Source organism: Malaclemys terrapin, chromosome 3 (genome assembly GCF_027887155.1).
Source record: "Malaclemys terrapin pileata isolate rMalTer1 chromosome 3, rMalTer1.hap1, whole genome shotgun sequence".
NCBI lineage: Eukaryota > Metazoa > Chordata > Testudines > Emydidae > Malaclemys > Malaclemys terrapin.
In genome coordinates this window covers 72,903,731-72,927,223 of record NC_071507.1, presented here as the reverse complement: position 1 = coordinate 72,927,223, position 23,493 = coordinate 72,903,731, and the positions used below count along the sequence as shown (strand labels likewise).

The window sequence follows — 23,493 nt, the reverse complement described above, 5'->3', positions numbered from 1 at the left end:
TTTATGTTTTTTTCATTATTAGAGCAGATGCTACGCAGTTGCATCAATATCTCTAGAGCTACTAGGAATAAAAACTCCAAGCTAACTGTGTAACAGATGCACAATATGCACACTGGCGTGAACATAATGAGATCAAGAAATTTTACCAAACCCTTTGCTCTCACAGTTATTCATCTGCTTATGTGTTGCACACCTGTGGCATGCTGGCAATATGGCTGATTTCAGCATGAGAAACTCCCAAGCGAAATCCCAGCTTTCTACAAATAAAGGCTTTATTTGTTAGGAGTAGGACATCTGGAGAGATCAAGGAGCGCAGAGTAAGACTCAAAGAAATACTTTTGTAGGCTTTAGCCAGCTTTTATTTCCCTTAATGTGACTTTCTGGGCCAAAAATCCTTCCCCATCTTCCACAGATGGCTATGCCTGCAGTCGCACGGGTATGCTTCTGCTTCAGGAAGTAGGAAGAAGCAAGATTTATAGAGCTTGTACAAGCATTCTCACCACAACAGTGGTACCAAGGAGCCCAATAGGCTTTGTAGGCGGTGTGGGATTCAGGGCAGGGTCAAGATTCTTCTTGCCTTCAACCTGTTGTAAGGATTTGCACTCCTATGGCTAGGGAGAAGGAAAATGTATGATCATGGCCAAAGATGTGGCTCCACTCAGACCACCTCCGACGGAGGTGACTAATTGATAGAGTGAATAGGGGAGGAGCAAATGGCTCTTAGCGTGAGTGGCTTTCCCTGTTTTACTATCTCCCTCCATTTTTCCACTGTCTCTCCCGCTCTGTGTTTCTCCTTTTATTCCTTCACTGGTGGCTCTTTCCTTCAATGAAACTTCAGGCCTTCCCTAGACTGGGACCTGGGAGAAAGGTTAACATGCTTAACAGTTGAAGTGTGGGGTAGACAATAAATAAGGCTTAGAGGGTAACATTTTCAAATGCTGCCTAAATGACTTAGAAGCCTAAGTTCTCGTGAGAGTCACTGGCTCTTAAGTCACTTGCATACTTTTGAAAATTGTACCCAGGGTTTGTGTGTTAGTTTAAAATGGGACTGATTTGTGAATTAATTTTATTTTTTTCTGAGACTGCAGCAGTGACCCATGGGGTGGGAAAGAGGAGCAATCACATGTTATTGAAGGCTGGCACAACAGGGAGAGATGGAGGCAATGGCTACATAAGGCGAAGCACCTTTGAGCTGCTAGGTTCTAGTCATTTTTATCTCAAACCTATCCTGCCAAATATGGTCCTATTACTCTGTTTGGGACAAATCCTGGAGCCAGGCATAACTACACTGGGAATGGAGTAAGATATTGCGCTTTCTGTATTTTGATTAATTGTTGGCGGAGCTGGGCAGGAAATGCTATGCATGATTTTGAAAATATTTCCTGAAAGTTGAAATCTTTAAAATCTTGAACCAAATTAAAAAAAGGTGGTTTGAGTCAATCAAAATGTTTTATTTCAATAACTGTGAAATGGTTTGTTTAGATTTTGACCACTGTGACAAAGTTCCTCCTCTATCTTGGTGGGTCCTGCACTTATTGGCAGATTTTCTTGCTTCAGAGATTAGCCATGTGGGTTGGGGAACAGCCCAGAGACCTTCCCCTCTGGGAGAACCCACAGTCCAGGTCAATTGGGAGGCTTGGGGGGAACCCGGGCCCACCCTCTACTCCGGGTTCCAGCCCAGGGCCCTGTGGACTGCAGCTGTCTATAGTGCCTCCTGTAACAGCTGCATGACAGCTACAACTCCCTGGGCTACTTCCCCATGGCCTCCTCCAAACGCCTTCCTTATTCTCACCACAGGACCTTCCTCCTGGTGTCTGATAACGCTTGTGCTTAGGGTGACCAGACGTCCCAATTTTATCGGGACTGTCCCGATATTTCCTTGTTTGTCCCGCGTCCCGACCGACATGCGGTCGGGACACTGGACAAACAAGGAAATGTCCCGGGGCCTAGAGCCCGGAAGTGCTCGCACCCCCCCCGCCCCGACTCTGCCCCCTCCTCCCCCGATTGGCTCCCTCCCCGAATCCCCGCCTCTTCCCCGGGCTCACCATTCCCCCTCCCTCCGCAAGCGCTGGAGGGAGGCCTGGGAGACTCAGGGGAAGCGCGGGGCCAGGGGTGAGTAACAGTCCGGCCTGGCCCCGAGCAGGCAGGACTCAGTCGGGTGGTAGGGAGAGGAGGGGGGCGGCCCGTGGGGCCAGGCGGCGGCTGTTGTTCTCCCCCCGGGCAGCGGGACTCAGGAGCAGCCGCTGCTGCAGCTCCCACTGCCGCGGGGGAGAAAGCGGCCATGGCGCTCGGCGGCTGCAGCGCCTCCGAACCCCCCGAGCCGGGGCCTGCTGCAGCCTGCAGGGACCCAGCAGTGCACACGCTGGGCCCAGCCCCTAGCCAGTCACGTCTGGGCTGCTGCCCAGCTGGTGCTATCCCGCGGCGGCCCCGGGGCGGAGGCATCGGCCGCCCAGCCCCGTTCGTTCCCCTGCGGGACCCAAGGGGGACGGGGGGGGGCTGGGGCCTGCTGCCCCCACTCCAGGGCCGCCGCGGGATAGCACCAGCTGGGCAGCAGCCCAGACGCGCCTGGCCAGGGGCTAGGCGCAGTGTGCGCGCTGCTGGGTCCCCGCAGCAGGCCCCGGCTCGGGGGGTTCGGAGGCGCTGCAGCCGCCGAGCGCCATGGTCGCTTCCTGCCCCCGCGGCAGTGGGAGCTGCAGCAGCGGCTGCTCCCGAGTCCCGCTGGCCGGGGGTGAGAACAGCCGCCGCCTGGCCCCGCGGGCCGCCCCCCTCCTCTCCCAACCACCCAACTGAGTCCTGCCTGCAAGGGACCAGGCCGGACAGTTACTCACCCCGGCCCCGCGCTTCCCCTGAGTCTCCCGGGCCTCCCTCCAGCGCTTGCGGAGGAAGGGTTTTTGTTTTTTTTTTGGCCACGCCCCCCCCCGCGTCACCCCCCCACGTCCCGATATTTGTCTTGGGTGATCTGGTCATCCTACTTGTGCTCCTCAGTCCTCCAGCAGCACACCCTCTCACTCTCAGCTCCTTGCACCTCTTGCTCCCAGCTCCTCACACTCCCACCACAAACTGGGGTGAGCGCCTTTTTAAAACCCAGGTGCCCTGATTAGCCTGCCTTAATTGATTCTAGCAGCTTCTTCTTAATTGGCTCCAGGTGTCCTAATTAGCCTGCCTGCCTTAACTGGTTCTAGCAGGTTCCTGATTACTCTAGTGCAGCCCTGCTCTGGTCACTCAGGGAACAGAAAACTACTCATCCAGTGACCAGTATATTTGCCCTCTACCAGACTCCTGTACCCCACTGGTCTGGGTCTGTCACACCATATTTTGTTTTAAAATATTTTCATTTATGTATGTATATATTTTCAATATTTAGCTTAAATTTTGAAACAAAAAGTAATTTTGAAGGAGAAAACCAGAATTTATAGTTTAGAAAATGTCCGAATGGAATTTTTTTGACAATGTTGGGGTTGTGGAGAGATGTCAAGAAATGCATAGAAACCAACACTTTCCCCTAAAAAGTTTCAGTTTTGATCAATTGACTCACTTCATTTTCTAACAAAAAATATTTCACTGAAAGATTCCCGAACAGCTCTAACTGTTGATAGTAAACTAGTACATTTTAATTCTCAAAATTGGCTTCTGGGAAGACTTACTCCATAAGTGTAACTTAAAAACCTCACATAGTTCTGTATTGGATTCATAATGTCCAATGATTGAGATTCCATTAAGTTCCTTTCATTGTTGCATATGAAATCTTACATGTTCATGCACAAAGATCCCTTAAGAATGAGAACATGAAGAATCAATTACCATTTTCACATCTATTGTCTAACATGGTCCTAAAATGATTGGATGTAAAACCAGCTCTAAGAACACAGAAAGTCCATCACTCACTGATGGAAATAAGTGTGAAGGACAGTTTAAACAATTTGAATTTCCTTCTGTATGCCACAATTTGACACGTCAATGCTAAGTGATAGTTTGTTGAGCCATTGTGAAAATATGCTGTGTTTAATGGTCCTGACAATTTCACATCTCATGCATGAAGTACTCTGTTTGCTCATTGGGCTGGAGATGATAACGTCAAGGGACACTGGTAAAGATGCCTATTAGGCAAGCAGGAGTGAATGTCTCAGGGCTTTAGCCCTGAGCCCTATAAAACTTTTCTGCTCAAGTCACTGGTTCACATCTCACCTAATAGGTAGCGAGTGAAGGTTACTATCATCTGACGGCTGCTTGGTATACTATATGAACTGAGTTTGGTGATGTTTGTTTTGTCATGGATGTATATACACGTAACAAAACAAAGACCAACCTGCAACTTGTACACTTCTTGGCTGTCTCTGCAGTGAGGCGATATAACTCACTGGATGTGGAGATAAAACTAGCCTGTCACCTTAAAGGAAATCCCTTCAATTTTGACTTCAGGAACATTGAGCACAGCAGGGTGCGGGAAGCTGGCACTGCCCATAGATGGAAAACATCAGTAAATAGGCTGTCAGTCCAGCACCTTTCATGAATCCTAAATTTCTGTGAAAAGTTAAAAAACAGAAGTCGTCCTTCAAGGACTTCTCTCCTATACTGCCTCTTAGGTTTATCTGTGCTCCTTTACATAGCAACAAATGTGTATAGATATTTTTTTTGTTTCTACACTTACATTTATTACCAGAGCTGACTGAAATTTCACGACTTAAGTTTTATATGATCTTTTTTCATAACATGTTTAATATTCAATGAAAACATCCACCAAAAAATTTGATTAGAAATTTCATAGAAAAAATTGTTGCAATCTGATGGTTTTTTACATTAATTTTTTTTAATTCCCACAAAAATATGTCACAGGTGTTTCAGCCAGTTCTATTTATGATATTTGAACGGAAATAGGATAGGATTTGAATACATTGCTGAAGTCCTACAAAAAGAGTGAACACGTATACATTATTCCAGGTAACTTCTAGGCTGGCTTTGAAGTTGGGGGACTTCGACATTGCAATCAAACATGCAGCTGGCGAAGCCTTCAGACAGCACACTTATTGCTCACGCACATCTTACATATTGCATTATGGGGGGAGTCAGGGTCAAGCCCAGCCAGCTAAGTTGAGGTAAAGATGTTAACCTACATCCACACTATGGAAAGATTATGGTTATATGTTGCGGTTAGTTAACACACATTAGCTAGCTTCAACCTAACCTCAGCCTCTTTTTCTGATCTAGAAAAGCCCCTCCCTCTCTTGCATGGATTATTCTCTTTGCTGGCAGCCAACTATCTCTTCATCCCTCTTTTCTCGAGTTACAGTAAGTTTGTAGGTTTGCTATTACTCACTGCCCCGGTAAGCAATGTGGTGCTTTGCTTATAATTCCCCTCCACACACAGAGACTTCCCTCAATAGGCTGTAACCTTACAATCTACCTTGTCTAGGGAGTGTTACATTGTTGCATCTCCCCAGGAGCAGATCAGAGAACAAGTCCTGTCTCAGTCACAATTCCTCTCTTGCTCTGGGAGGCAGAGTAAATTAGCTACTTATAGAATCCTAGGTTTAGAAGGGACCACAAGAGACATCTAGTCTGACCCCCTGCCAAGATGCAGGATTTCTGTCTAAACCATCCTGTTCCATTGTTCTACTACTTTTGGTGGGGCAGCTGCATGCCCCTTGTCCAGCTAGAGTATATCTACACTGCAGCTGGGAGAGAGCTTCTCAGCCTGGGTAGACAGACATGCTAGTGGGGTGCAAGCTAGTATGCTAAAAATAGTAGTGTGGATGTTGTGGCTCCAGCGGATACTCAGGATACCCACCTGAAATCAGACTCAAGGGGTAGGGTGGGCTTGAGACCCTGTGCTGCAACGTCCTCACTGCTATTTTTAGCTCTCTAGCTCAAACCCTGATAGCAGAAGTCTGTGTACTTGCGCTGGGCCGGGCAGGCAAGTGGAGGTGGGAGGAGCCAAAGGTTCTCCTCTCCACCACCCTGCCTGCCTATGGGAACATAATAGGGGTATCAGGCAAATATAACCTGCTTTTCCCACTGTGGCCACATCATAATCTGAGCAGCTCCACAGGGGGATAGAGAGGCATGCATGGCTGAGAAAGATCTGTGATCATCTTGCCTGTAGCTACTATTCCAAATCCATTCTCATGCCTAAACTGAACATCTACATGTCACTTCATTTTCAGTGTGCTGCAATGTATTTCTGCAGAGTTATTTGGGAGTTCTGAGAATACAAAGGCAAAATAAAGAGAATAATTTTGCTTTTTTGCTATTCATTTCTACACACTAGTAAAATGTATTGTGAGCAGTAACAAATGCCACATTTATATAGAAATCTTTTCACTATGCTATTATTGTGTCTACATAGTGCACATCTTTATGTCATTATTGATTGATATTTACCTACAGTAGAGAATACCAGAGGGTTATAATTTTGCAGCGATTAAGTTTATGTGGCAATATAAACATGCTGAAATCTATAGCTCATCAATATTTGATGGCATGTGGTGTATTAAGGATTTTCACAAAATGAACTGAATTACTGAGAGCTTTCTAGAAAGATTTTTTTACAGTATCCAAGAAATACAAAATTGAATTTAGCTTTTCTGTCCTTTATTTTTTTAATTTTTGTTATGTGGCCAGAAAAAGGAATCATTCTGTTACAGAGATAACTATATTGAGTAATGAAGGGAAAATCTCAAGAGACCTTTCTGACTTAGCAAATGCTTTTGCAGGCAAGTGTAACCCAGAGTGAGTCTCTGTCCTCCTCTATGGTCCTTTAAGTGCAAGTGTTAGAGGGCCATGCTTTTAGCTCCAGAGTTCTGGGGTACAGTCCCCACAGACAATCCAGCCAGGGTACTGTTATACAAATATATCAATTTGTAAACCGACGGGTGCTAGTTTGCAAAATCCAGAAGTCCTCATTCCACTTTCACTCTACCTGCCTTACTCATACAGTAGCACCTTGCTACTGAAGTAGTTACATTGAGGTCAATGCATTGAAGTCACTGAGCCTGCTTGAAAAGTAGGGTACTACTCGCCTTGAGTAAAGATGGCAGAATCAGGCACCTGGGAGTAGTTTCAAAAGGGGTGTAGGTACCCAAGCCTAACATTTAGACACCGTGGGTATTTACAGCACCTAAGTCCCCCTTATGACCCAATCTAGCCCTCAGTCTTTATCTCAAGCAAAACTACCACAAAAGTCACTGAGAGTGAGGACATCAGAATTTGTCCCCATAGGAGTCTTTATGGAAAAAGAAAAAAACACACACAGTCTAACCAGAAAAGCTGAGACCTGAGTTAGGAAGTCCTCCTGGCATCCAATCCAGTCATGATCACTGATGTTCTAGGTGATAGGACTATGTCTAGAACTTTTTAGGGCCAAATTTCCACACAGATGCCTTTGCTGGGCATGGAAACTATCCATGTGCATTGCACACACAAACAGGACATTGTACATGTGAATGTGGGCAGCTGTGCTCACAAGTGAGCAACTGAGTACACAAGTACTCCCATTAGCCAGCAACAAGTCCAGATATGTCTGCGCTGTTACTGTTCAGCGTATGTGCATGTGTACTACACAGTGGCAACTGAAATGCCTGTGTTTGAATATTTGGCCCTTTTTATGTCAGTAGACACAGTTGATACTAGCAGGACCTCCCTTAAAAGTGATGCTGAGTTGAGTTTTTTTGAGTAAAAAAGAGATACCACAGACGATAGAATCATATTGCAAATATAAAGCTCTCATTTTAGTGCCAATTCTGTGAGTTGCCAAGAGTTTGCTGTTTACAATGGGAGTTGAGGGTTTCAGCACCACACAGGAGATTTTCAGCACTTTGCAGAAATGGGCCTATCTGGAACCTTCTTACATCCTGGTAAGTGGTGGGAGAAATAAGAAGAGTACTAATACTTTATTCCCACTCCCATTACTCAGTAACAAGCCAGGACAAAAAAAGGACCAAATACCTATATATCAAGGCAAAATGCTAAACACACAGTTGGGAAGACTTTGTCACCCTCTTAAATTCTAGCCAACTACTCCATCATTCCACCCATTCTTTCCTCACTTGCTCCCCTTTAGTGCTATATTCACCCCCAAATCTTTCCCCTGCCCAGACTCTCTTCCCCTTACACTCTTTCCTTTATGCTCCACCTTTTTTTTTTATTGTTCTTACTCTATCTCAGAATTGTTATTACTTAATGCAAATTTCCCAAATCATTCTGTGGCATCTACCTTGTTCTGAGCTATAGGGTGATAAAGTTCGAAAGACAAAACTCATTACAGGGGGTGGAGGGTAGAAGGAAAAGTGAGAAGGGGAGATACATATAGAGTTAGACTGAATACACTGCAGAAAAGTTAAAATTTACTTTGGGTAACATTCTTCAACTATTTACTGTGCATTAAATTAAACATTCTATTTCATATTTTATCTGGGTTTTATCTGTATATTGGACATTACATATTATATTATATATTATTATTACTATATATTAGCAGTGACAACTAAATTTTCTTCTCAACAGCACTAGGCAGACTGAAATAATTTCATCTGCACTGGGCCACCTTTGGTTCAAATCTCCCATAGTTATCCCAGTTATTGTAGGTTGCCACTGGTTGATTGGGAAAAGTCTAGCTCTCAAAAGTCACAGTATGTTGTCATTGTTCCCATGTTTTCTTTATTAGTGCAGCCTTGATTATATAAGTCAGGAACTCCTATTAAACATCTCAGTGAAAGAAAGTATGAGTGTTATGTTATAAAGTTGTTTTATAGAACAATCTCTTTAGACAATACATAAATCACAGTGAAACATGCTGTGGCAACACCACCATGCAAAAAATAGGGGTTTTTGTTTCAAACTTTTTGTTTGTTTCATAGCTATTTATTCATTTTTAATGAGTTTTACCTAACGACTTTTACCTGGACTTTTAGTGACTTTGTCCCATTGAATCCAAATTAATTTCGAATTTACAAAATAAGATACCCAATAGGTATTACAGGAAACCGTTATCTATAATGAAACATCAAAAATATATGTTTTCTTTTAGCATGTGAGATACCCCCACAGCCTCATCATAGAACTTTGTTCTTTCACTTCACTTGTTTCTTTTTTGTTTAGCATAAAATAAATTTATTTTAAGGAGTTAAGAACTCATTATACAGGAGGCCGTTTATGAGAACTGCCCCATCTCCCTTATAAACTAAAAACAAAAACCATGATCTTTGCTGAAGCTCTTTATACTTTTCATTTCAACACACACAGCTCCATTAACCGATTGTCACAGCAAAAGCCACAACAAACACACACAGCAGCGTGAACTGCACAATTCAACAGACAATGCAGACAAACTTGAGTATAATCCAAGATCTTTCTACCTCTTTTCATAACAGGTTAGTGCTCGCCCTCAGTGTTGGTGTACAGTTTTTATGGCATGGAAAAATAGGGATGTTTCTGCCCTACAAAAATAAATGTGTTGAATGCTTTAGTTTGAACTTGCACAATGTCAAAAAAAGACCCAAAGACTGGCACAAATAAAAATAATCCAGTAAATGAGGACATCAGTGGAACTCATGGCTGGTGGTGGGAAAATATGGATAAGAAATCCACCAACCTCCATTTTTACCTTGCTGCAACATCTTTCAAAAATAAATTCTTACTTTTCAGTGAATTAGGAACGGAGCAGAATTGAAGCATGTAGGCAGGAATTTTGGCTGCTTGTACTGTGTCACTGAAATGACATTCAAACAGACCCCTAGTGCATCATAAGCATCAACTGCTCACAAAGCACCTTTGAACCTGAGAAGCATTATTAGGCTTGAGAGAAGTTGGGGACATTTGTTACAGGTTATTTTCCAACCCCTTCCATGCCCCATTATAAAATTGGCCAGACTCCATCTAGGACAAAATAGGAATAGTAAAAGGAAAGGAATCCAATGTATTAAAATACGCATCAAACATAGTATTTGGGGAGATTATCTTAATGCCACTATATAAAGCCATGGTGCGCCCACACCTTGAATACTGTGTGCAGTTCTGATCACCCCATCTCAAAAAAAATTATATTAGAATAAGAAAGATACAGAGAAGGGCAACAAAAATCAGTAGGGAGATGGAACAGCTTCCATATGAGGAGAGATTCAAAAGAGTGGCACTGCTCTGCTTAGAAAAGAGATGACTAATGAGGTGTGTGTGTATGACAGAGGTCTATAAAATCATAAATAGTGTGGAGAAAGAGAATAGTGAAGTGTTATTTACCCCTTCATATAACACAAGAACCAGGGGTCACCCAATGAAATTAATAGGCAGCAGGTTTAAAACGAACATAAGGAAGTATGTCTTCACACAACGTGAAGTCAACCTGTGGAACTCATTGCGAGGGGATGTTTGAAGACCAAAATTATAACTGGGTTCAAAAAAGAATTAGAGGATAGATCCATCCCTGGCTATTAGCCAAGAAGGTCAAGAACACAACTTATTGCTCCAGGTGTCCCTAAACCTCTGATTCCCAGAAGCTGGGACTGGACAACAGGGGATGGATCACTTGATAATTGCCCTGTTCTGTTCATTCCCTCTGAAGTGTCTGGCACTGGCCACTGTCAGAAGACTGGATGCTGGGCTAGATGGACCCTGTATGTCTGTTCTTATGATGCACTAGGAAAAGTAACAGCATGAAGCAGGTTTCCAGAGGTTCCTCTAGTTTAATAAAAAAATGAAGAGTGAATTAACTCCGTTTTCTAGGGTGTATTTAATGTTCCTTAATGCAAACAGTATGGCTCCCACAGGTCCATTCCTCCATTTATAGCAACAATAACAACCTGGTTTTCTCTAAGGTTAGTCAGTAAAAGGAGGGAGAGCTGGGGGAGGACTGTAATGAAAGCCTAGTACAAAGCTGCCATTTCTATGTAAAGTTGTAAACTTGCATGGATGCAAAACTTTATCTTCTGTCATACAGAAGGAGAAAAGGTGAGGGAATAGGGTGGTGGTGGGGAGAAGGGTGTTTCATCGATCAGGCTTATTAGTTTGCCAAGGTAACAAACTTACCACATTGCGTGTGAATTTCTCAAAAGATGTTCGACGATCCAGTGTGTTTTCCAACTTAAATTAAAAAAAGGGGGAAATAAAAAAAGGAAAAAGGAAAGAAAAGGGGAGAAAAAAGAAGAAGAGCAAGAAACAAATAGAGCAGAAAAGAAAGAATGATGAAATAATGGACTGCAAAACAAAGCTCATGTACAAATCAAGAAGCAAAAGTAGGTATGAAGCTGCTAATGAATGCCTGTTATAGAACAATGGATGGGCAAAGCAGTTATAATATTTGATTAAAAAAAAAAACTTTTCTCAGGTGGATCAAACTGGTTTGATTAAAAAAGGAAAACTGAAAATAAAAAAAATTATGAAGAGCATTTCTTGTGTCAATGAACTGACATTTGCAAAACTTAAGGACTTTGCATACACAGTAGCAGCTCTGTGGAACTTTCAACATTTCTCCATATTGGATGGTCAGAAACTAACATTTGAAAAAAACCATACAGTACTTCTATATAATTTTTAGATTTTCATTTTATGCACACTTTAGTATTATCAAGATCATAACTAGCTTACTATTACTACTACATAGGATAATGGGCCTGATTTTGCAAACAGTGTTCCTAACTGATTGCAATAGGATTTCAGAATTTGTGGTGGTTGCAGAATCAGACCCACGAATAACAAACAACAATTTCATTATAGACTTTTGCATCAGAAAGTGTTTTGGAATTTCCTTGCACTCAGCACTTTGACCCCCTATCATGTAAGATGCTCCACACAGTGAAGGGTTCGTCTCAGCAGAACTCATTGCATAATCTGGACCTTAAAAAGCAAGGGTCACGTACCATGGTAAGATTTTTTGTTTGCATGAGTGTGACATGATCTCACATTCATATTAGATTCCTAACCTGATAAAAACTAGACATATAAAAACAGGGAGAGAAAGAAATCCTAAGATACTTTTTAAAAAAATGAAATCAGAAGTTATTTATACCAATGAGATCAATTTTAAACAAATTAGTAGGCTTCGTAAATAAAAATAAAGAAAATGAGAATTATTATATTTGCAAATTTGAAAGACTATACTGCAGGGATTTTATTTTATTTAACCTACTTGTAAACTACTTTTCAGTTTAAGTTGCTTGGTAACAGAAAGAGTGCTACAATGTGAGATGTAAAAATAAAAATAGGTTTTGCTAATTTAACTTATTAAAACATACACACGTGCAGGATACATTTATCAAACTACTGTATGTATGTGACCCTCTAAATAAGCCAACCTGGTCACCTACCAGATATCCAGCTGCACTTGCATAGGGGAGAGAAATCCATGTATTGTAGCAAACATCACCACCACCGAGCACAGTTGCAACAAAAAGACAAGATGGATCAATACCTTTTTCTTGGCCTGTAGCAGCTCCTGGTAGGCACTGGATCGTATAAAACGAGGATAGGAATCACTTTTCATCAGTTTGTAAATGTGCTCCTGAAGAGAAAAGATATAAAATTTAAAAAAATTGACATTTTGAATGGATGTTCTGAAAACAAGATGCAGTGGACTAAGATAAAAAAGATAGATAACAGAATATTTAATGCCATTATCGAGAGATACTAGAGATTATTAGTAGTATATTTTTATGGAAGGAAATGTAAAAGGAAGGCGCATTGGCTGCAGTTCTAGAGTTAAGGTTGAAATGACTTTTGTTCTTAAAGTAGAATCCACCACTTTGTCATGTGTGAAGAATACAGTGTACCTTCCCCTTAAATTACAGCACTCATTCTATATTTGAATGAATTTTCTGAGAATTTACAAGTACATCAGCTAAATAGACGCTCCAAAAAATCTAACACCCATATAAAACCATTTTTGTCCCAAATTACTTTACTAACAGAATAATGCAATCTTCCATTATAGATAAATTTACTGAAGCTTAGTCCATTGACTACACTTGAAGACATTGTATTTAGGGTTAATTGGCCATTCTGCTAAACTCCACCCTGTAGTGATATCATGAGGGGTGGGGAATCAAATGTGTCTTTAAATTTAATCTAATCTGGGACTGTAAACACTAGTATGCACTGATTGTAATTGCATCGCCTCACTACAAGGCAGCGTTAAAATTGTTTGGGTGCCTTAACTGTCCATTTCCATACCATACATAACATGTTTGGATTTCTTTTAAATTGAACCTTAACTATTTCCTGGATCTGGTTTTCAGATAATTACAATATCCCTGTAATATGTTTATCTGTAAATTACTGATATGTACTCAGCCATAAATCCAGTTTAATATAGTTATCTGGGAATATTTATATATACTAGTGCCCTGACATCCCAGTCAAGATCATGCCCCATGAACTGTGTCACAAGATCATGCCCCATGTACTGTTCAGATGCATGTGAAGTTATGCCCTGAAGAATTTACAAATATCTACAGAGCAGAGGCCACTCTAGCTATAGGCCAGCTAGGCAGCTTCCAAGGGCTGCAGATTTCTGGGCAGCTGCCTAGGGTAGTAGATTTGGCCTGGCCGCCCATCTGTTATGACAGAGAGGAGGCTGGGCCAAATTTGAGTGGCACAGGGGGCAGCAGATTGTGTTGAGTAGCCTCTGCTACAGAGAGAGAGAGAATGCTCAGAAATCAAATTCACAGAATGCCCTAAAAGCTGAAGGGCTAAAATGTAAAGTAGTCCAAGTCCATGAGTCTGTATTTGTTTTTATACAGTTGGGGTGGGAGGGTTTAAAAAAAACCCCAATATGAATAGAAATATATATTTGTAAGCATTCAATGAAACCAGTTTATAAATAATTTAAACTCTCTCTTGCAGTATAGGGAAATCCTGGCACAACAACACTGACCTAGTGAATGAACCTGAAAGTGAAAATCCTAACACTTTATACAGTGCAAGCTGAGTGAATTGAGAAAGTATACAAAAGGAGACAAAATGTAGGTAGAAGTCGATCAAATTTTCAAAGTTCTCTCAGTTTTGATAATCTAATGCATTTATAAACTCTGAAAAGTGATCATGTAAAAAATAGCACCTTCTGACCCAACATGCTACCTTCATGCATTCAGAGTCAGATCTGGCTCCTTTAGTGAGTCTTTAAACCATCTTTTTTTTTAGCACAGCTAATACAGCTAAGAGAGAACAAAGAGGATTCTGTTCCTTCATCCACAGTATCAACAAAATTGGTTAACAACATTCAGCCAATTGAATCTGTGCAAACACCATTGTAAAACAGCAGCCTCGCAGATGTGTCACAGAGAATAACTTAACTTGCAGAATTTATTACTGGTGGTAATGCACAAGAAGTAAAGAACCCAGGTTGCTTCTCAGATTCCAGGTTAAGCCGGCAAAGCAGGAGTTAGAAAAAATATTTTTTTTTACTTGTAAATTGAACACATTAGAGCTGGACTCTTCAAGAGACAAATATGGAACCCCAATGATGCCATTTTTATAGTGAGTCACCTTACAGAGTAGAGCTGTATTTTAAACAAAAATAAAGTTACTTGTTTGATGCCCTGGAGGCTCTTCAACTCAAAACCTGGCAGACCATCATGAGCAGCAAATTCCAAAAGAAGGGGCCCTCTACTGAAAAAGTCTTGCTACTTTAGCACAGTGGGTAAAGATCATAATGTTCAAGGCAGGACAGGTGAGTCCTATCCTGCTTGCTCTGAGTGAGAAGTGTTCACTGCCAGACTTAAATTACGCTGAACAGGATCAAAGGAGGGAGTTCTGATGGGAAAAAGCCCCTTTGCATAGAGTCTGCATACTCCAGACCATACACAAATGGAAAAAAAAAATTCTAGAAAGAAAATAAAGGAGTGTTGAGCTTTCATACCCATTTCCAAAACTAGGATAATGGTAAGGAAGGTTGCTTTTCTTTAGCTATTGCAGTTTAAACATATCTTTGCTTCCAGAGCTTCTGTATTTCTGAAGTATTTAACTAGGTAATTTATGTCTTTGTTTTCTGTGTACTGTACCATTAAATTTCTAAGGGCTTGGTGAAGGCAGACAACCATTGTGTGTTTAGTTTAATGCAGACTATCACAGTGGAGACATATATTGTGTGCTCTCTTACGAACATTTTGCTGTTTTGTGCTGTGCTATCGTCAATCTAATTGTCAAAGGCCACTCGGACTAGAATTATCTGTTTGCTATGTGTATGGTACCATATTTCTTTATTAAATCAACCCACAACGTGTAAAATAGAGAAAAAAATCTTAGAAAGTCATACTCAATCTGTCCTTCATTTCTAGAATATCACTCCTTGAAGAACAGTTCCTAGAAGCCTACTATGCTGTTCTGTGGATATTACTTTTACAATGAGGTTTATAAGGTACACTTGTATATAGGTCAGGATTCAGAAATAACCTCAGTACAAGCCTTTATATTTATTTCTCCCATGGGATAAACACCCTTTCCTTGGTATAAACTTTTGCCTCCTATAAACGCTAATGAGAATTATGAACATGCATCCAGAGGAAAACAGATTCCTCGTTTTGGTTAAGAAAAGTCCTTCAAGAGCAGATCCTGAGAGGCAGAAATTCATTTGATTTTCTGTAGCATTTTTTAATGCAACTGAGCAAAAGGATTAAGAAACCTGGTACCTGAAGAGAATGAGCTTCACTCTACCTATATTGCACTACACCCCCAGCTAGCAGGGCAGATTCACACATCTGCAGAGAGCCAGCTTGAAGCCTTTGCACCACTACAGTCATCAAAATTGTGGCTCAGATGACACTTAAGCAATGCATAGGCCTTAATCCAAGGAATGAGTTTCCCCCATACTGCATTGATACTGATATTTTCAGAAAAGTGAACACTATATTATCTTTACCAAATATATCTGTTTGTAAGAGTGTGCATACAAGTGGCCGGTGCTATACCTCGGAAGTGCCTGGATGAAGATCATATACTGACCTGAGCATCTTCAAATGTGTATCTTCCTGGGTCCTTCACATTCTGTGTGGTTTTGTCATAACTTTTTGAATCAAGATTGATGGCACTGGGAGCTCCTGGAGCAAGAAACTCCTGCCAGATTTCCTGGACTCGAGCAGGTACTTCACGATTAGGTCTCTTCTTCAAATCTTCAACTGCTAACCAGAACCTATGGCAAAATATGGCAACTTGAATTTCTAAGGCTAATTTCTTTCCTAGGTTCTGGGTATAACCAGCCTCTCATGGCCTCTTCTCATTAGTATAGTTTGTAATGACATAGAAACTGCTTTACAGACATCACAGAAACAATACACAACAATGAGCAAAGTGGTAGCCATGAATTTTGTATTAGGATTATATAGTTTCTGTATAGGAATCGCCATACTGGCTCAGACCAGTGGTCTATCTATTCCAGTCTCCTATATTAAACAGTGGCTAATATCAGCTGCTTCATGGGACGGTCCAAGAAACCCTACAGGATAATCTGCTCACAGGGAAATTTCTGCCTAACCCCCATCAAACAGAGGTTGCCTTGAAGCATGAAGATTTATAGAATCATAGAAATGTAGGGCTAGAAGGGACCTCAAGAGGTCTAATCCAGCCCCCTGTGCTGAGGCAGGACCACGTATACCTATACCATCCTGAGAAGTGTCTGTCCAACCAATAACAGGGATTCCAGAAACTGCCTTGGAAGCCTATTCCAGAGCTTAACTATCCTTATGGTTAGGAAGTTTTTCCAAATATCTAAATTTAATAGCCCTCGCTACAGACTAAGGCCATTACTTGTTGTCCTACCTTCAGTGGACATGGAGAACAATTGATCACCATCTTCTTTATAGCAGCCCTTAACATATTTGAAGACTGTTATCAGGTCCCCCCTCGGTCTTCTTTACTCAAGACTAATTATGCCCAGTTTTTTAAACCTTTTTTGATAGGTCAATTTTTTAAAACCCTTTATCATGTTTGTTGCTTTCCTCTGGACTCATTCCATTTTTTTCCCCATATGTTTCTTAAAGTGTGGCACCTAAAATTGGACATAGTATTCGAGCTGAGCGGGATAGTTATCTCCCATGTCTTACATACAACACTCCCAGCATCCTAGCCTTTTTAGGTTGTTGGCTTATATTCAATTTGTGATCCACTATAACCCCAAGATCCTTTTCAGCAGTACTACTATCTAGCCAGTTATTCCCCATTTTGTAGTTGTGCAACTGAGTTTTCCTTCCTAAGGATAGTACTTTACACTTGTCTTAACTGAATTTCATCTTGTTGATTTCAGACCAATTCTCCAATTTGTCTAGGTTCTTTTGAATTCTAATCCTGTCCTCCAAATTGCTTGCAACCCCTCCTAGCTTGGTGTCATCTGCAAATTTTATAAGCATACTCTCCACTCCATTTTCCATTAGTGAAAGTAATTAATGAAAATATGGAATGGTACTGGACCAGGACAGACCATTGTGGGACCCCACTAGATAGCCATCCCAGTCTGACAGCAAACCATTGATAACTAGTCTTTGAGTATGGTCTTTCAATCAGTTTTGCACCCATCTTATAGTAATTTCATCTAGACCACATTTACCTAGTTTGCTTGTGAGAATGTCATGTGGGACTGTGTCAAAAGCCATACTAAAATCAAGATACATCACATCTACTGCTTCCTCCCTATTCACTAGGCCAGATCTCTTGTTAACCATCTAAAGGTCTAATCTTTTGAATCCTGCTAAACTCTTAGCCTCAACTGTATTTTGTGGCTGTAAATTGTGCACGCTAATTGTATGTTGTCCGAAAATGTATTTCCTTTTATCAGCTTTAATTTTTTCCCCTTTCAATTTCATTGCCTGTCCCTTGACCTGGTATTTTGAGCAATTGTAAATAGCAGTGTCCAATCTAGCTTCTTGCTATACAGAGCATACATACTTCAGGAGGCCATGTAAGGTTATGTGTGGGACCATGGTATATTTTTTCCTCACAATAAAAAATCACTAAAAAGGTCTTGACCAAATGTGATCAGAACTGTGCTACCTGGAATCACATTTATATGGTTGTTCCTATTAGGATACTAGCATGGTTACCTTGATCACTGTACTATAATCACTATTTGGTTGTCCACAGACTGTACAACACAGTTAACAAAAAAGATCACTGCTCTGGGAATCCTGCTAGAAACAGCTAGACTTAAGCATGGTGCCGTAAACTTGCACAGTTTTATTCTCAGAGAAGACAGGACCCACTACAATGTGGTTTCTGCTTTGTCGGGGGAGCCAGATACAAAGTAGTCTTCCAATATGATGTCAACACGGTTGGTCTAATAACATAGAGAAGTTGGGACTCAACTGATCTTGACCATGCTCTGGCTTGGGCTTCACATGATGAGAGCATGATTTGGGAATATGGTTAAAACATGGTATTGTCCTGAATACACTGCAAGACCAAGGCATGTTTTCACTGTGTTGAGGGACTATTGTTTTACACCCAGGTCTCCCAAGAAGTCAAAAATGACATTGCATCTTACAGGTCTGGTAAGGCTGCTGCACAAAGACAGCAAAGCAAAGCAAATAAACAGAACACCACCTTACAAACTAGTTCTTCACTTCAGTTTACCTCATTGGAAGCAATTAGTCTCATAGTCCCCTTATTAAACTCGCCTAACTCTAACAAATGGTAGGCAGGGTGGTCACATGAGCCCAGTACTTCTTTGTAGCAGGGGAGGTGTTCTGTCTAAAACGGCATTTGACAACCTCATTCAATGGTTTAGCTTGTTATGGTTTCCTATCAGCTTCACCTTCAACTGCCTAATATCAGCCTCTGTCTTTTGAGATATCTATTTTAGGTACCTATTTCTGATATCTGAGCCCCTCACAATCCTTTTACTGTATTTATCTTCACAACACCCCTGTGATGTCAGGGAGTGCTATTATCCCCATTTTACAGATGGGTAACTGAGGTACAAGGAGACGAAGGCCTAGATCCTCAAAAGACATTTAGGCACCTAAGTTGCTTTGAGGATCTGGTGCTCAGTGATTTGCCCAAGATCACACAGGGAGTCTGTGGCAGAACAGGAGCTTAAAACCCAAGTCTCTGTAGTCCTAGGTTAGTGCCCTAACCATTGAACCACCAAAATCTGGTTTTACTGTATTTGGTCTATAAATTTGAAAGCAATGCATCTAGAATAGTGTTCTTACACAAGCTTAATAACTGCACAGCACACAGACTTTAATTCAGTGACCCAGTAAATAATTCTGTTGAGTTTGGGCAACCTGAGTTTGTTGTTTTAAACTGCTTTAGATATTTACATTTCAGAGGGTACGTCCTGCAGTGCAAGCCCTACTCCAATGTACTACTGGGATTGGCTGATTATTCATGTGTACGAAAGGTAGGTAAAGAGGAGAGAAATGAAAGGGGGAGATGTTCTTTGTAACCACAGCCATTTTCAGACCCAGACATCCATTAGGATCTATCCTAGGAGAGTGATCTTGTTTATTCCTTCTTGCCATCACCAATATTTCTGGGAACCCCACAAATAAACCCAGGATGCTATTTTGCATGTGAACCATTGCCTTATGCTATGGTACAGACAGTGATGGAAAAATAGGCGGGAGATAAACTGAACTACTTTGGAGGAACGTGTAGCTTCTAGCATGGAAAAGAAAGGCAATCCAGACCCATCTTTATCAAGGTGAGCACAAGCTCCTCACTGGTAAATTAATTTTTATTTTACATTTCTAACGTTAGTATTCCAAAAACCCTACAGAAACTGTGAGCCTGTAATTGTAGAAACCTCTTTTAAAATGGAAACAAAAAAATGTGCTGAGAGCTGCAATATGCTATGTCTAGGGAGATTACTTCATTGCAGACATACATTTTAATCTGCTTACTGAGCTTTCAAAACAAAATGTATACCCTCTTCCTACAGAAGAGTCAAGCATTAAGGCTACTGCCTTGTGTGTGTGCATTAATTTTGCCAGCTATCACACAGGAAATCAATAGCAGAGCCAGGGTTGGAACACAGACCTGCAGGGTCCCTGTGCAGTACCTTAAACACAAGAGAACAACCTTTCTTTTCTTACAACCCTTTGCCTCAGTCACTGTCTCTCCAGTGCACTGAATAAAGCAAGAGTTCTGTAGAACAAGTAGTATGTAAACATGTAATTAAATACTGTCATCATGCATACACAAAAGGGGGCCAAATTAAGATTGCCTGGGAAGTGACATACACAGAATTAACACCAGTTAATGGAAGAACCCTGATTAGAACTCACGGGCTCCTCCTCACTCCCAATGCAATACAACCACCCATGGGCCAAAGCTACTGGAGCATCCCTGTATCTGGAGCTCTAGCTTTGTGCCTATCGTGTGGGGAGCTCTGTAGAACTGGAACATAATGCAGTTGGTGTGTGGGTAGCTTTATGGAGCTGGATAGAACATTTGGAGGTTTTAGAGCAAGCTCCTAACAAGCTCCACTGAGCATGTGCACCTGGGAGGTTTGTAACTCTGTCATATTTAGATGGATTTTCATGAGGACAGAAAAAACCCCTCTCTCTGACACCTAGGATCACCCCTTTTCCAAATACCAAGTCTTGCTCCAAAACAAGGAGGTGCTAAAGCTCTTCAAGGGAACGGTTGGAAAAAATGTTAACATTGGCCAAACTACCTATTAATCCTTAGCCTTATTCTCCGAAACCCCTATTGCTGAAATATTCCAAAAATTCATTCTGGGGCAGAGAGCAAGCATGGAACATTTCAGTCTGAGAGATTAAAGTTTGGCACCTTTATTAGCAACTGAAAACAGGAATTAATAGAAAGTGTTAGACAATCTGAACTGTCGGTTGCTACCAGCTCTGCCTGTTATACCTTGCAACAAAGGCCAGTAACTCTTCTCCGTGGTCAGTTAACTGCAGAACTAGCTTCCCACTGGCATTTCAGATAAATATATTTAAATACATAAAAACATTTAAAAATAATCTACAATGATGATTAATAAATAACAACAAGAAAAACAAGGTGAGGCTGAAAGGGAAAACATCAATCAAACCCAATATGCCTATCTCCTGTATCATTCTCTCCTCCACCAATCAAATCATTTTATTATGGTATAATTAAGCTACAATGTATGTATATATTCTTTCAGATAAAGTAAACAAAAGCATTCAGACATAAGGCTGATGTAGTCTGTGTTTCACACCACTGAGCTGTATACAATTATTTGATTTATTTATTTGAAAGGATTAATCTGAGACATCTATCCCTGGTGCTAGAGATTTTTACAGCAAGTACGGTGTGTGATTACAAAAATAAGCCCCACACAAAATTCCAGTGCATGCTGGGTTGCTGAAACTAGACTATTTGTCCAGCATACTAACCCCATATCTGACCACTCTCTAAATCCCCGCTCTGACATACACACATATACAAGCTACCAAGCACCCAGAACTCTTCTCTCCCGCGAGCTTTCCTGCATCTTATGAAAGTTAACAAATCCAAGGTCTGTCTGATCAAGGAGAAGGGCCCATTTCAGAAGATGCCCTGCCACTTTTCCTTCCTTTTTAACCCCATGGGCTGTTTTTAGCACAAGTACCTTTGTTGAGCACACAGCTGCTGCTGTATCACACAGGGAGAAAGATGGTCTGTCATGTGGGCAAGACTCAAAACCATTTAGGTCTTTATAGTTTGAAATCTATAACAACCTCCACCTGGAAACTAATAGGCAGACAACATATAAATACTCACCGGTCAGAGACCTCAGTGATACATAGATATAGCAAGGATCAGACAAGGAGCGAGGCTGGGATTTTCAAAGAAGACTAAGGAAGTTAGGTGTCTAACTCTCATATTTCAATGGGATTTAGTTGCCTGAATCCCATACGCTCCTTTGACTATCCCAGTGTGCCAGGGCAACCAACTGATCCAGACAGTACTGGATCCTGCTAAAACTTAAGCATCCACATTTAAAATATAGTTCTTTGCTTCCTAACAGGAGCTAGGAACTTTGCAAAAATGATACTCTCAACTCTTGTGTTACTGTAATACTTGGCCTCACACTGAACCAAGCATAAAGCAGAGCTTCCAAAAGGACTTGCTCTCAGTGGCCAATTACTAAGGAGGGTGTAATAGTGTAGGCTTGATGCATGGAGGAGCAGTTCTGTGAGCCTTCTGAGTTAAATGGTCCACTCAGAATCCCATGTCCTGTACTGAAGCTACACTACTAACACCCCTGATCAGACTTTTTCCAAGAAATAGTAGCTGAATGAAGAGCAAGAGGAGACCAACCAGTAGCTACATTGACTAGGGTTATCTCTCATCCAGCTGAGCTGCCTCTTTACCCAAGAAGTACAGTATTATGTTTTATCAATTTATGGTGCTTACATGGCTCTCCCACCCCATTACTATAGTATCTGAGCACCTCACAGTCTTTAATTATTTATCATCACAACTCCCCCATGAGGTAGGGAAGTAGTATTGTTCCCATTTTACAAATAGGGAACCAAAGTACAGAGACACTAATTAACTTGCCCAAGTCACACAGTACGTGTCTAAGCAGGAAATTGAACCTACATCTGCTCAGTCCTAGGCTAGCATACTAACCACTGAACTATCCTTCCTCTCGGTTTCAGTCCATTGCTTCAAATTTTCTTCACATTGGCTCGCACTTCTTAAGAAAGACTCTACTGTGGACCAACTTCACTCCCAGTACCAATTCTGATTCTGCACTTCTCAACTCAAGGGCATGAAAAAAGTCATATTGAGAGTATTAATGAGGTAAAGCTGAAAATAAACATGGTTTCATGCAATGGGTGTGGCTCCTTGATTACAGCCTCTTTTTATATCTCCTCCATTTCTTCCATTGACCTGGGCACAGGGCTTTAGATTGATTAGGAGTGAATGTTTCCTCACTGCCTGAAGCCCAATGCTGTATTTTCTACAGGACATTTTGCAGTTTGGTACTATAGTCCCATCTGTTTGCTACTCCTCTGGTTTTGATGACACTTGTTTTAAATTCAGTCACGGTCAAATCTGCAAAGGGATGACACCTGATAAACATGGATGTGAAGTTATATTAGTCATATTACTAAGCTGAGGAGCTACTGATGGAAGCAAATCCCCTTGCCACAGTATTAGAAAGATGCTATCAAATCCCCCAAACTACAAATTCTCTCATTATGTGGTTAATAGCTGTGTAAGCAGGTAGGTGCTCTTACATTTAAAGAAATCAAAACTGAGTGTGATAGCATTCGGGAAGATGCTGAGACATTTAGGTGTGCCATTGTGCATCAACAGGTACTTTGTGACTCATTATGCATGGGATTACTATGTCAGAAGTAAATTTTATTTATATTACTGCAATCAGTGGCACTTTGAGTCTCATACATATGAGACTTTAAAATGAGTTCTCTCTAACATGTCACAGGCATAGCTTTTTATTTGGCATCCATCTCCGCTCAGATATTATGCTTTATTATGCTAATATAGGAACCTAGATAGATAGAAATAATGGGAGATGGCACATTGAGAAATTAGCTCCAAACAAAATCCTCTAGGGTATTTTGCTGGATC

General features: G+C 41.2%; 1 protein-coding gene across 8 annotated transcripts in view; it reads right to left on the bottom strand.

Annotated features, from left to right (window-relative positions):
* The window catches only part of RGS7 (regulator of G protein signaling 7), a 432,745-nt gene that overhangs the window by 4,491 nt on the left and 404,761 nt on the right, over window positions 1–23,493 (bottom strand). For 3 of the 8 annotated variants that reach the window (XM_054024223.1, XM_054024222.1, XM_054024227.1), the window contains 4 exons: window positions 15,925–16,111; window positions 12,398–12,487; window positions 11,017–11,070; window positions 9,351–9,431 (listed from right to left, as the gene is read on the bottom strand). In XM_054024223.1, coding sequence (XP_053880198.1) covers window positions 9,357–9,431; window positions 11,017–11,070; window positions 12,398–12,487; window positions 15,925–16,111 — 406 coding nt within the window. In that variant the 3' untranslated portion in view covers window positions 9,351–9,356. The remainder of the gene's footprint in view (window positions 1–9,350; window positions 9,432–11,016; window positions 11,071–12,397; window positions 12,488–15,924; window positions 16,112–23,493) is intronic. The other 5 variants (XM_054024224.1, XM_054024221.1, XM_054024225.1 and 2 more) reach the window with 3 other exon arrangements.